This window comes from Staurois parvus, unplaced genomic scaffold (genome assembly GCF_062004578.1).
Source record: "Staurois parvus isolate SC_StPar_1 unplaced genomic scaffold, SC_StPar_1.0 ptg000403l, whole genome shotgun sequence".
NCBI lineage: Eukaryota > Metazoa > Chordata > Amphibia > Anura > Ranidae > Staurois > Staurois parvus.
The window spans coordinates 1,193,798-1,206,007 of NW_028318199.1; the positions used below are offsets into that span (position 1 = coordinate 1,193,798).

At 39.7% G+C, this 12,210-nt stretch overlaps 1 protein-coding gene across 6 annotated transcripts in view; it reads left to right on the forward strand.

Moving 5' to 3' along the window:
* The window catches only part of HBEGF (heparin binding EGF like growth factor), a 906,786-nt gene that overhangs the window by 171,609 nt on the left and 722,967 nt on the right, over positions 1-12,210 (forward strand). For all 6 annotated transcript variants that reach the window (XM_089686635.1, XM_089686638.1, XM_089686636.1 and 3 more), the window contains one exon: positions 10,968-11,127. In XM_089686635.1, the coding sequence (XP_089542761.1) occupies positions 10,968-11,127 (160 nt within the window). The remainder of the gene's footprint in view (positions 1-10,967; positions 11,128-12,210) is intronic.

Genomic DNA, 12,210 nt, shown 5'->3' on the forward strand with positions numbered 1-12,210 from the left:
TATTATGTTCAGCAGACTGTGTTCTTCTATTGCTGTGACTTAGATGACGTTCAGAGCACATTTTATGCCAAATTCATGCAAAACTCCACGTAATCCCAAGGGGTTCACATACTTTTTCTTGCAACTGTAAGCTAATACTGTCATTTGGAGTGTCCCAATCAGTGCCTAGACTGCAATCTAATAGAGATGCTGTGGAACGACTTCAGGGATCCATTGATACCAGACATCCTAAGAATATGGCTGAGCTAAAGCTGCTCTGTGAGGAAGAACGGTCCAAACTTCTTCCTGAACATTATGAAGGTCTGATCCACAGTTACTGGAAGAACTTGCTTGACATTAATGGTGCCAGAGTAGTTTCAACCAGTTATTAAATCCAGGGGGTAACTTACTTTTTCAACCAGCACTTTGTTTAGCGGGTGTGTTCAATGAAGTCAGGAACATTTGTAATTGTGCAGTATTAGCTGAAGCAAATTGTGTTTGTCTATACAGACCGTATTCCATTTATGACCAATTTTTTGTAGAAAAAAAAGTAATTCCAAATGGTTTTTACATTTACTTGAGACTGTATATACTGTGTTTTGAGCGTTAATGCCTGTAATTTATTCTGCTGACGAGTTCATGTCTAAAACACATCCTCATTTGCATTAAATGGAAGTTATGGTTTCTCTCAAACTCTGTGTTAGTTTTGAAGTTTTGTCCATAATTACCATTGGTTATCAATGAGAACTCAGGTAACCAAAAGTAAAATTAAAGTGGAAGTTTAGGCCTAACTAACCTACTCCCACCCCCATTCCAAGGCTATTCTGTCTACCCTTTAAAGAAAAGATTTGTATATTTAGCTATTCTGAAGCTGCTATGATCCGGTCACATGGTCTCTCCAGTGGTGGCTTCTGTGTACAGAAGAGATAACCAACAACAGCTGGAAATGCCTAGGAGATGACATCACCATTGGCTTACTATGGGGCATCCATTGTTGGCTGCCTCTCCTCTACACTGAAGCTGCCAATGACAGCTGATACTGGGACCAGGCCAGAGTGGCTTCAGAATAGGTAAGTATACAGATCTTTTCTTTACAAGGTTAGATAGATTAGCCTTAGAAGGAGGGTTGTGAGTAGGTTTAACCTAGGTTTTGATGAAGCTTCCACTTTAATTTAAAGTCATTAATAATTAATGTCAGCCTAAGTTTAATAATTAAATATTTTACTATTTGAATAAATACAAAAAATATAGACAGCAGTTCTACTGTGTGTTGCAATGTGGATTTAATTTTTGCAAGATATTTACTTACGCCAAACTCCTTAAAAAAGTCTTCCTCCCTCTCTCCAAGGTACACGATAAGGCAGCGGATGGCTACTTCTCTGCGTATTTCAATTGTATTGTGCTAATGAGGAACCAAGTGTAAAGAGGATTAGGATAAAGTATTTTTTTTAAAATAACTTACATGTTATACTTAATGTGCAATGATTTTGCACAGAGCAGCCCTGATCCTCCTCTTCTGGGGTCCTCTGCTGTCACTTCTGATTTCTCCTTCTTGCTAAATGCCCCTATGTAAAGCTGCTTGCTATGGGTAAACTCATACCAGCTCACTCATGAGTTAAGCTCTGTGCATCCATTGACACATAGAGCATGGCTCTCTCCTCACTGGCTGTGACTGACTGTAACAGTCAATGACTCTGACTGCTGCCTCTGAGCCAGTGAGGAGAGAAATAGAGAGCAGCAATACTGCTCTCGGGCACAGCACTGGATAGAATAGAATTTGGGCTGAGGTAAGTATTGGGGGGGGGGGGGTATCCTATGCACATGGGTATCCCATGCACAAAAAGTTTTCTTTACTCTGGTGCATAGAATGCATTAAGGTAAAAAACCTTCTACTTTCAAAACCACTTTAATATAATCTGAATGGGTGAGAACCAACAACCTTCATTTAAGAGAAATCTAAACAATTGTCATACCAGAAGAAGCATGTCTTTGATCTGCCTGATTCTCCCACCAGAAGCTCCTCCTCTTGATGATACTATATCCATCAGTTTTGGGGTGCTATAGTCAAGTTTTGCCATAAAGGTGGATTCAAGGCTTGTGGCCGTTATTTTCTTGAATTCCTCATTTATCTATCGGGTACAAAAATGGAATAATTAAATGTTGCGGATCATTAGCTGTACACCAATCATTTATACCACAGGACATGAGATAAAGAGAATGAACACTTAAATCTGTGTGAGCTCTCACACAAACTAAGCAGAGCATCAAAATGACTCCTTATTATTGAATGGTGAAAGATCAACATGGACTTTGACCATAACTATTTCATTTAAATCTGTACTTGTTGAAATATTGCTTCTTGCATGTATGAGGAATGTTATTACAAAACAAAGAATTGTTATTACAGAACAAAGGAGGAAATGAAGACACTGAGTAAATTTGTAAACCTTTACTGTGATGATTTACTTATCTGCATCATATTTGAGTCATTCCAAGTTAAAAGTAGGGCTTTTTTTCCTCATTATACCTAGGTGGATGCAGCATCAGTCCGATGCTGCATCTGTTCCCCCGTAGGTTCTAAGGGTGAGAACTCAGTGATCACATGACTGCCAATCGCTAAGTTCTCAAAGCTGCTCTGAGCAGAGAGCGATGACGGTCAGTTGTTGCTGTCTGCTCTGCCCCCGCCCCAGTTCTCACGGGCTGTGAGGGAACAGCTGGCTCAGGCTCTCATTGCTTCAATGAAAGGCTGAGCCAGGTGCCAATCCAGACTCTGGGGTGGATTCCAACTTTAAAGTCAGGATCTTTCCCCAGCCTGGACCAGTGTGACGTAAGCCAACATCTGAGTTCAGCCCACTGTCAGCTGATAACGGGTCACAGGAGTGCAGAAAGAACTTCACTTCTGTGATCCACATGAGAAGTACAGCCAAAAGAGCTCTGGCTGTACTTCTCCTTGAATTTTAAAAAAGGTCTGAGTGTGTAAACAGTGACTGCCTGCAAATGGGGAAATCAATATCAAATTAATTTAAAGATAGCAGAACTTTCTTTTACCTGGGTAGCATCAAATAATGCAGGCCAGCGCTCCATGAAATCCCTGATGGCAGGGGCCAAATTACTTCTTGTCTGCGAAGAGAAAATGTCTTGGCCATCTTCTCAGCAACCACCTGGCAATTATCTCTTTTTGTCACTTCGTGTAGGAGGTCCACTCTCTCTTTTTCCAAACTATCATTGGTTTCTCCTTGTGGATGACAAGGTAGGTAGTTCACTTCAGCCTTTTTAGGCTTTTTAACATTTTTGGCAGGTGTTAGGTCATGTTGGTGGTTTTCTCTTCAGTGAGTTCACCTCAAATTCTGGGCATCCAAGACCTCGAAGTTTGGACCTGAAGTTGTTCATTTTGTATTTGAGTCTCTGTATCCATCCATAACATCCATTGAAAGATCCTGGTTCTTTGAGGCAGGGATGTGTTTTGACCAGGGCTTCTGCTACTTGTCTTAGTTGAGCACTTGATGGATAGGCAGTGTACTCATAAATGTCCTCCGTTAATCTTCCAAGAATGTCTGGGAGTAGTGAGATGAGATCTTTGGTGCTAAAGAGACACCCAGACTTACTGAAGTTTTCATTGCCAGACTGAAGTAGAATCTCTGTACTGTGAGAGAAATGGGGAATTGCAAATTCTGAAGGCCAACCCTTTAATCGCTGGGATGGACTTTCTTTCATTGATTCTGGAGAAACAGACAAAGTGTCATGGGAGGATACCGATGAACAGGCATCATCAGAAGCCTGAAGAGAACCTTCAATAATACTTGAGATGGAGTCATCTAATAAGGTCAACGTTACTGTAGGGGGTGGCTGAATATACACAATCTTGATAGTGTCCTTATCCTTAACGTCAGTGGTTGAGAGCAAGGAGAAAAATTCATTACCAAAATCAGCATCCTTAAAATGCAAACAGAAATCTGCAGTAAGCCCAAATGTGGTACGAACAACTGATTGAAGTTCTCCAACTGTCTCAGGAATTCCAGATGATAATGTCAATTTCTGGATATCAAGGTCTGAAAGTTTTACTCGTAGATGGGCTGGCTGTGACATTAATCAAGCTGTAATGAACACAATGTTCAAAATATTTGTCAGTGCCAAAATTTCAAATGATGGTAAACCATGTTGGCACCATATTAACTTATTCTTTTAAATTACCACATGAAAGAAGACCTTTGTTCCACTGACTCAGTTTGACAAATCAAGAATATTTTGACAATCTATGGAACATAAATGAAGCGTTTTAGGGTTACAGTGCTTTTTCCACTAACAGTGTACGGTGTTAAAGGTAATATATCTGATAGCTCTATGGGAGATAGAACTTTCACAGTGTGCATTTTCTCAAGGATATAACTCCTGAGATGCTCAACTGACCAAGCACTTAAGCATTTCACAATGAATGCAATAGTACCTTTCACAACAGCAATTTGGATCAACTCTCCAAACTCTGTCAGACCACCTGTTGAGCTATGAGCCAAAATCATTCCAACTGCATACTTTGTGCCACAGTAACACACATTGTTGGCTATTTGAATACTTTTCTGTCCAGGAAATTTAGCTTTCGGGCCTTCCTGGATGTCTTCTGCTAGCAGAGTAACATCAACAGTAGACAGTTTTGAGGACTGCAGGGCAGGTTTCACAACACTGGGACCATGCTGGTGATATGCAACCAGCTGATGCTTTATGGAAAGTGACAGCAAAATATTTCGAAAACTGTGAGCGTGCCTAACAATACGCTTAAAAAAACTGTGTTTGGCTTCAAACCGCATAGTCCACAGTAACACCAGTGGACCAAAAGCTCTGATGAGTTGTGGATAATGTTCCAGATAAGGATGTTTGGGGATTAGTTTTTCCTGAGGGAAAACCTGGAGAAACCTGTATCTGAGTTCAGAGATTTTACTGTCTAAGTAACAAATAGTCTCCTCTGTGTGAACATGACTTACAACAAGCTCAACTATATCTTTAAGCACTAAAAGAAGTTTGTGTTATTTAATCACTGCTGGGTTTTTATTTTTTGCTAAATTAATAAAAAAAGACCAAATATTTTGAAATAAAAACCCACATTTTTCTTTGTTTCTGTTATAAAAGTTTGCAAATAAATAAGTGTTCTTCATAAATTTAGGCCAAAATATATTCTACTACATTTCTTTGGTGAAAATAACCCAAATCAGTATTTATTGTTTAGTTTGTAGGAAAGTTATAGAGCTCACAAACTATGGGATATATCTGAAAATTGATCAATCCTGAAGTACTGACGGCCAATCTAATTTCTTGAGGTCCAAAAATGTCAGAACAGTACATATATCCCCCAAATGACCCCTTTTAGCAAAGTAGACAGTCCGACGTATTTCATATGAGGCATGGCGAGTTTTTTGAAGTTGTAATTTTTTTGCAATAATTTTTCGGAAATGAAGAAATTAAAAAAAATGATTTTCACTACTTTTTTTTACATACTGTCACTAGTGCAGTACAGTGTCATCATATAACTGGCATGGCAGTGATCAGGAACACTGACTGGTGACAGAACGAAAAAAGTTTTATTTTTTATTTTTTTTTATTATTATTTTTTCTTAAATTATTTTTCATATTTCACTATGACCAAAGTAGTATAATGTTAACATGGTAACATTGTACTACTCGGGGGAAGTGATCATTATTATTATTTTTTTTTTTTACACAATTTGCTTATAGCAAAGAATTACTTTGCAATAAGCAAGCATTTACCTGAATGAAATCAATTAATTCAAGGTTTTTTTTTTGTGCTTAGCTGTGATTTGGCCACAGCTAATCACATGACACAGCTGGGCTGTGATTGGCCCAGCTTGTGCATGTGATTGCTGTGACCATTCACAGCTAGACACACTTGTATACAAAAGGAAGCCATCCATTGTTTACAACTGTCATATGACCTGCTGTAATTTGTCACAGCAGGTCACATGGTACTGGCAACGGGGTCAGTACACAGATCTGTCATCGGCCGTGTCCGAGGTACACAGCTGGTGACAGATCACGCCACTCCTGTTCGTCCGTCCGCCATCTGGCTATAGGCCAGACGGCAACTGGCCCAAAACAAAGAGGCCAATAGGAGGGTTAATAGGTGATTCCTGGCCCTACAAGATCAAAGCTTTACAGTAAAACACTGTTATGATGTTAGGATGGGGAATACAGATGCCTAGTCCCAGGTTCCCAGCCCTTCTAGATGTTCCATGCTGGAACCAGTTCTCTGTGCATGCTAGACTGCATGTGTGCTAGCTCATCAGTGAGACTAGGGTTCTTGTTTTTTTTCTCACTGACAGGTGTATGGGCAGCAATAGGTTGCTCCTGGATGTATAAGCTGGCCATACACTGATCAAAAATTGTCATCAGTGTGTGGCAGTCCCCACTTCACAGAAATAACGTTTTATTTTCCGTCGAAGGGATGTGCTGGAAAAATTTTGTTGATCAGCAACTGCAGCCACTGATCAGTGTGTTCTGACAGTGGCAGGTCCCACTGTCAGAGTACAATGTCCCTGCAGCAGGGATTCCCCGTCCACCTCATTTATGTGGATGAAGTAATGTGTTTGTTTTTTGCATTCAGTCTGCCGACTGAACAAAAAAACAAACAATAGTTTTGGCCAACTTTAGGGTGTTAGTAACTCGCCAAGATGAAAATGATTCTGTGCATCCGTTTGCAGGGATGGGCTCTGAGGAAGAGGCAAGTCCTCGAAACGCGTCAGCCTATTGGATGTCTACACTCCCTATTGCGGACTGTTACTCAGCTGTTCTTTATGATGTGCCTTGACTATATTGTCATTTGTGAGTACAACACCTACTTTATTTTTTATGGTAATGCACTAGGCCTGTGCGCCCTCTGTTTTTTCTTTCCTCATTCAGTATATTTGGATTCCCCCGGTCTATTTGAGGGCAGCAAGGTGTGCATGTTCCAGGACATTCTTAATGTGGTTGTAGCCTGAATCGAGTCCATCCCCAAGCGCAGGAGCATTTGTGTTTGCTGGTTCTTAGCCCCATTTATGTCTTTTAGGAAGCAGCGGCTGCATGGACACAGATGCTGGTCCCAATTTGACAGCTGTGTAGGTGCGCATGTGTGTTCCTGAATGTAGACAGTGTCCATGTAGCTGCTGTGTCCTGTGTAGACATGGAAAGGACTGCCTGCATGCGAACACAAGGAACACCTGTGCATTCCATGCGGGCAAACATGGCCCTTCCCATGGATCACTTAACCTGTTCCCGCTCGGCCAATAGCAGAATGACAGCCGAGCAGACTCGTCGATCCAAGTGAGCATCATATGATGCCCTTCCTGGATTGTGTCTCGTGCATGCCCTCTTACTAAATACTTCAGACTGTCTACTTTACGAAAAGGAGTAATTTGGGGGATATCTGTACTTTCCTGACATTTTTGGGCCTTAAGAGATTAGATTGGCATCAGCACTTCAGGATTAATCGATTTTCAGATATACCATAGTTTTGTGAACTCTATAAATTTCCTGCAAACTAATTAACAAATACTGATTCGGATTATTTTCACCAAAGAAATTTAGCAGAATACATCTTGGCCTAAGTTTATGAAGAACAATTATTTATTTGCAAAATTGTATAACAGAAACAAAGAAAAATGTGTTTTGTTTGCATTAATGTAGCTAGAAATAAAAACCCCAGTGGTGATTAAATGCCACTAAAAGAAAGCTCTAGTTGTGTGAACAAAATTATAAAAATTTAGTTTGGGTACAGCGTTGCATGACTGTGCAATTGTCATTCAAAATGTGAGAGCGCTGAAAGCTGAAAATTGGTCTGGGCAGGAAAGGTGTAAAAGTGCTCAGTATTGAAGTAGTTAAGTGGTTAAGTACACCCATGTGAATGAGGCCTTATTTTCTGACCTTTTTCTTGTTTTGCTATTTTGATGCCTGTACAACCGCCTCCCGCCTGCAATATAAGGTAATGACGGGTGCAAAGCGGTTCTCTCGTTCTGGAAGGATGTCACATGACTTCCTCCCACTCTAACCGCGCGTGCGCGGCTCCAGGAGCGTGCTGCGCGGCGATCAGTAGTGCCGATCAACGGAAAGAGCTGAAGATGTCTGCTCGGTCATGCGATCAGCCATGTCAAATCACAGCTTGATCGCATGTAAATGAGGAAATGCCAGTTATCGGCATTTCTCTCCTCACGAGCTGTCATGCTGACAGCTCGAGAGGAGAAGAGAGGAGAGATGGTAATCTGCATTCCTCAGAGGGGACATGTACACTGATCATCAGGGCACTGATGATCAGTGTGCCCTGATGATCAGTGTAGCCCCAACAGTACCACCTGTCAGTGCCCATCAATGCCAGCTGCCAGTGCTCATCAATGCCACCTGCCAGTGCCCATCAGTGCCTCATCAATGCCACATATCAGTGCCTACCAGTGCACATCAATGCCACATATCAGTGCCCATCTGAGCTGCCTTTCAGTGTCACTTATCAGTGCCAGTCAGTGCCACCTATCAATGCCAGTCAGTGCCAGTTTGTACCGCCTTTCAATGCTCATCAGTGCCGCCAATCAGTGCCGCCTATATGTGCCGCCTAACAGTGCCAGTCAGTGCTGCCTATCAGTGCCAGTCAGTGCCGCCTATCAGTGCCGCCTATCAGTGCCACATATGAGTGCTGCCTTTCAGTGCCCATCAGTGATGCCTGTCAAGGCCCATCATTACCACCTACTAGTGCCTCCTCATCAGTACCCATCAGTGCCACCTATTAGTGCCCATCAGTGCAGCCTATCAGTGCTCATCACTGCAGCCTCATTAGCGCACATCAGTGAAGGAGAAAAATCACTTATTTACAAAATTTTATAACAAAAACTAAGAAAAAACGTGTTTATTAAAAAAAAATGCCAGGTTATGGCTGATTTCCGGAAAACCACTTGACAACCAAAACGTTTATATATGTATTGCGATTCTCTAGTGGCTCAAGTGCATGTGTTTTCACCAAGACCTGCTATCTGCTATCCCTGTTTACTGTGCTGTAGATTCATAAGTCATGCACACCCCATTGATGAGCTAATATATACTGTGTATATGTATATATATATATATATATATATATATATATATAAAATGTATATACAGTATTTTGCAAATGTCTTAGGCAGGTGTGAAAAAATGCTGTAAATTAAGAATGCTTCCAGGAATAGAAGTGTTAACACTTTATTTTTATCAATTGACAAGAAAGAAAGTAAACAAACAGAAGAAAACCCCAAATCAAATCAGTATTTGATATGACTACCCTTTGCCTTCAAAACAGCATAAATTCTTCAAGGTACACTTGCACACAGTTTTTGAAGGAACTTGGCAGGTAAATTGTTCCAAACATCTTGGAGAACTAACCAGAGACCTTCATGTAGTCCTAGACAGACTCGATGTTGAGATCAAGGCTCTGTGGGAGCCAAATGATCACTTTCAGGACTCCTTGTTCTTCTAAAGATAGTTCTTAATGACATTAGCTGCATGTTTGGGGTCATTGTCCTGCTGAAAAATACATTTGGGGACAATCACATGCCTCTCTGATGGTATGGCATGATGGATAAGTATCTGCCTGTATTTCTCAGCATTGAGGACACCACTGATCCTGACCAAATATCTAACTTTATTTGCAGAAATGCAGACTCAAACTTGCAAGAAACCTCCATCATGCTTCACTGCCTGCTTATTGTACCAGTCTCCAGCCCTTTGCCAAACAAACTTTGTAGCTGTAGCAAAAGGCAGTTTGTTCACAATTAGGTGTTTGGCACTGTGATGTTTTGATAGATAGATAGGTAGATAGATTTTTTTATCATATTTTAGATTTTAAGGGGGAAGAGCTACACCATTGATATTTATTTTAGTTGGTGATTAAACAGCGGTGAGAGCAGTTTCTCTAAAATCTAGCAGCTTCTCTAAAATTAACTTTAGAGCAGTGCAGGAATATCATTGTATATATATTTTTTAATGTGTATTATGTCACGTCTGGGATCCAGCTGCTCATCTGTCCTTCCTCGGCTAGCGTAGCGGAGGATGCTGATATTCCATTACGATCTGTACTGGAATAGCTGAATTGAAGAGCGCAAGAGATACTGGGGGTCTGATAGATAATAATTGTTAGCCTCTTGTGATAGCAAAAAAACAAAAAAACAAACAAAAAAAAGCATAAAAGAAAAAGAATTATATAAAATGAATTAAAATAATTAAAAGAAAATTAAAGTACCCCATTACCCCATACAAAAATTCAGCATAGCGTGAGCATGTGTGTAACATAAATTGTGCCAGACATGTGAGGCATCATTGCGGACATCAGAGTGAGATCTATAACTCTAGGGTCTGTGGGAAAAAGGCAGTCTCTGGGGAAAAAGGCAGTCTAAATGGCAGGTCTTTTCTTAAAATTCTGACTTGCAGTCGGTTTTATTTAAAAAGGTTACAAACAAAACAAAAAAGAAAATAAATCCTTGCCATCCAGGCACTAACTAAACAGTATAGATTCCTCTCATGTATGGATACCATACTTTTTTTTTAATTTCATGGGCATGCACAATTTTTGCAGCTGGATATGTATGGTGTCTATTTACTCAATGCAACCCCATTTTTTTTATATTTTACTTATAAATGGATATATTTAATTGTGCTTGTGTGCACTAAAATTTAGTGTATTTTTTCCAGAAAATAGGCATTTGATAAATAGCTGTGCAAACATCATGTGGCATAAAAAATTGCAACCACCACCATTTTATTCTCCATAGCCTCTGATTTCAGAAAATGTATACTTTTTGGTGGGTTTACAGTAATTTCTAATAAACAATGTAGATTTTAACATGTGTGAAAAAAGGTAAAAATTGCCCCATAGACAAGTGGTTAAAGTTGAAAGATGAGCTGTTGTAAACTAAACAGTGATTGGTGTTTACTTTAGAAGCTGTTTATTTTTCGTGACTACATGTCTTGTATTTGTTTTTTTTTAGCTGCCTATTCAACTAAGAGTGATGATATCCCAAAAAATAAAAGTCAGAGAAGGAAGAAAGGAAAAGGTCGAAAGAGGGATCCATGTCTAAGAAAATACCAAGACTTTTGCATTCATGGAGAATGCCGATACCTTAGAGCACAGAAGACACCATCCTGTGTGTATGTAAATATTTTATTTTGTTTATTATTTGGTTTACTAAAATAAAGGCCTCATCTCTAAAGAATAATCATTTCAAAGGTTCCTAGATTTCTACCACATTGGACTCAACAAAATATAATTGAAAGGCTTTTCTTTTATTCTCCAAATATTAATAAAAATAGAAAATATTAGAACTCCATAAACCATGGGGATCATAGGAGGTGGCCACATTAAGGTAAACTACATCATTAAACGTATAAGATATTTGCTACACCAAACATTCATATTAATAAAACATGCTTTTTATTTTAAACTTGCAACCAGCTTTGGTTCTTAAACTGACATAAATGTTCTTTTTTCTTTCTTGCAACAAAGGCAATAGTACTAAGGCATTATCATGTTGAATGATTAAAAAATGACCTGATTCCTACATCCACACATTCGATGTGGATGGGGGATCACTCCTACTGAGCTACTGCATTCTGACAGCGGGGGGGGGGTTTCCTCACCATCAGAATACACTGATTAATGCTGCTGGCTATAGCACTGATCAGTTGGGAAAAACTGAACAGGGTGGTTGATGTCAATCAACTACTGTACATTCAGCCTGCCCATACATGGATCGAAATTCAGCCGGCTAAATTTTCATCCATGTATGGCTGGTTTAAGTGTAATGCACCCCCAGAGGAGTTGCTGAATTATTTTGTGATTTCTTTGCACATCTGAAGATGACACACCTTGCTCACCAGCGCCTACCAACACATGAGGTATTTCAAAGAATTTATTGAGCCAAGCATAGCCTAAAAGAAGAGAGGCTTAGCAAGTGCTCTTATACAAAAAATCAATAAGACAATGATTACTCAGAGAGATATGGTTAAACACCTGTAGTATTCTAACAGTAATTAACAGAATTGAACTGCATTTACTTAGCAACAATATAGAAAGTGTAAAGAATAGCCTTGCAATAATTATGTCATATTGCGTGTGAAGTGTCCGTTACATGTCCTCTGCACTATTCTATATCTGGGGCACATATTCATGGGAAAGGGAAATTCTGATTATCTGAGATAACATTGTAAATGTCACAAAAAATTATAAATGGC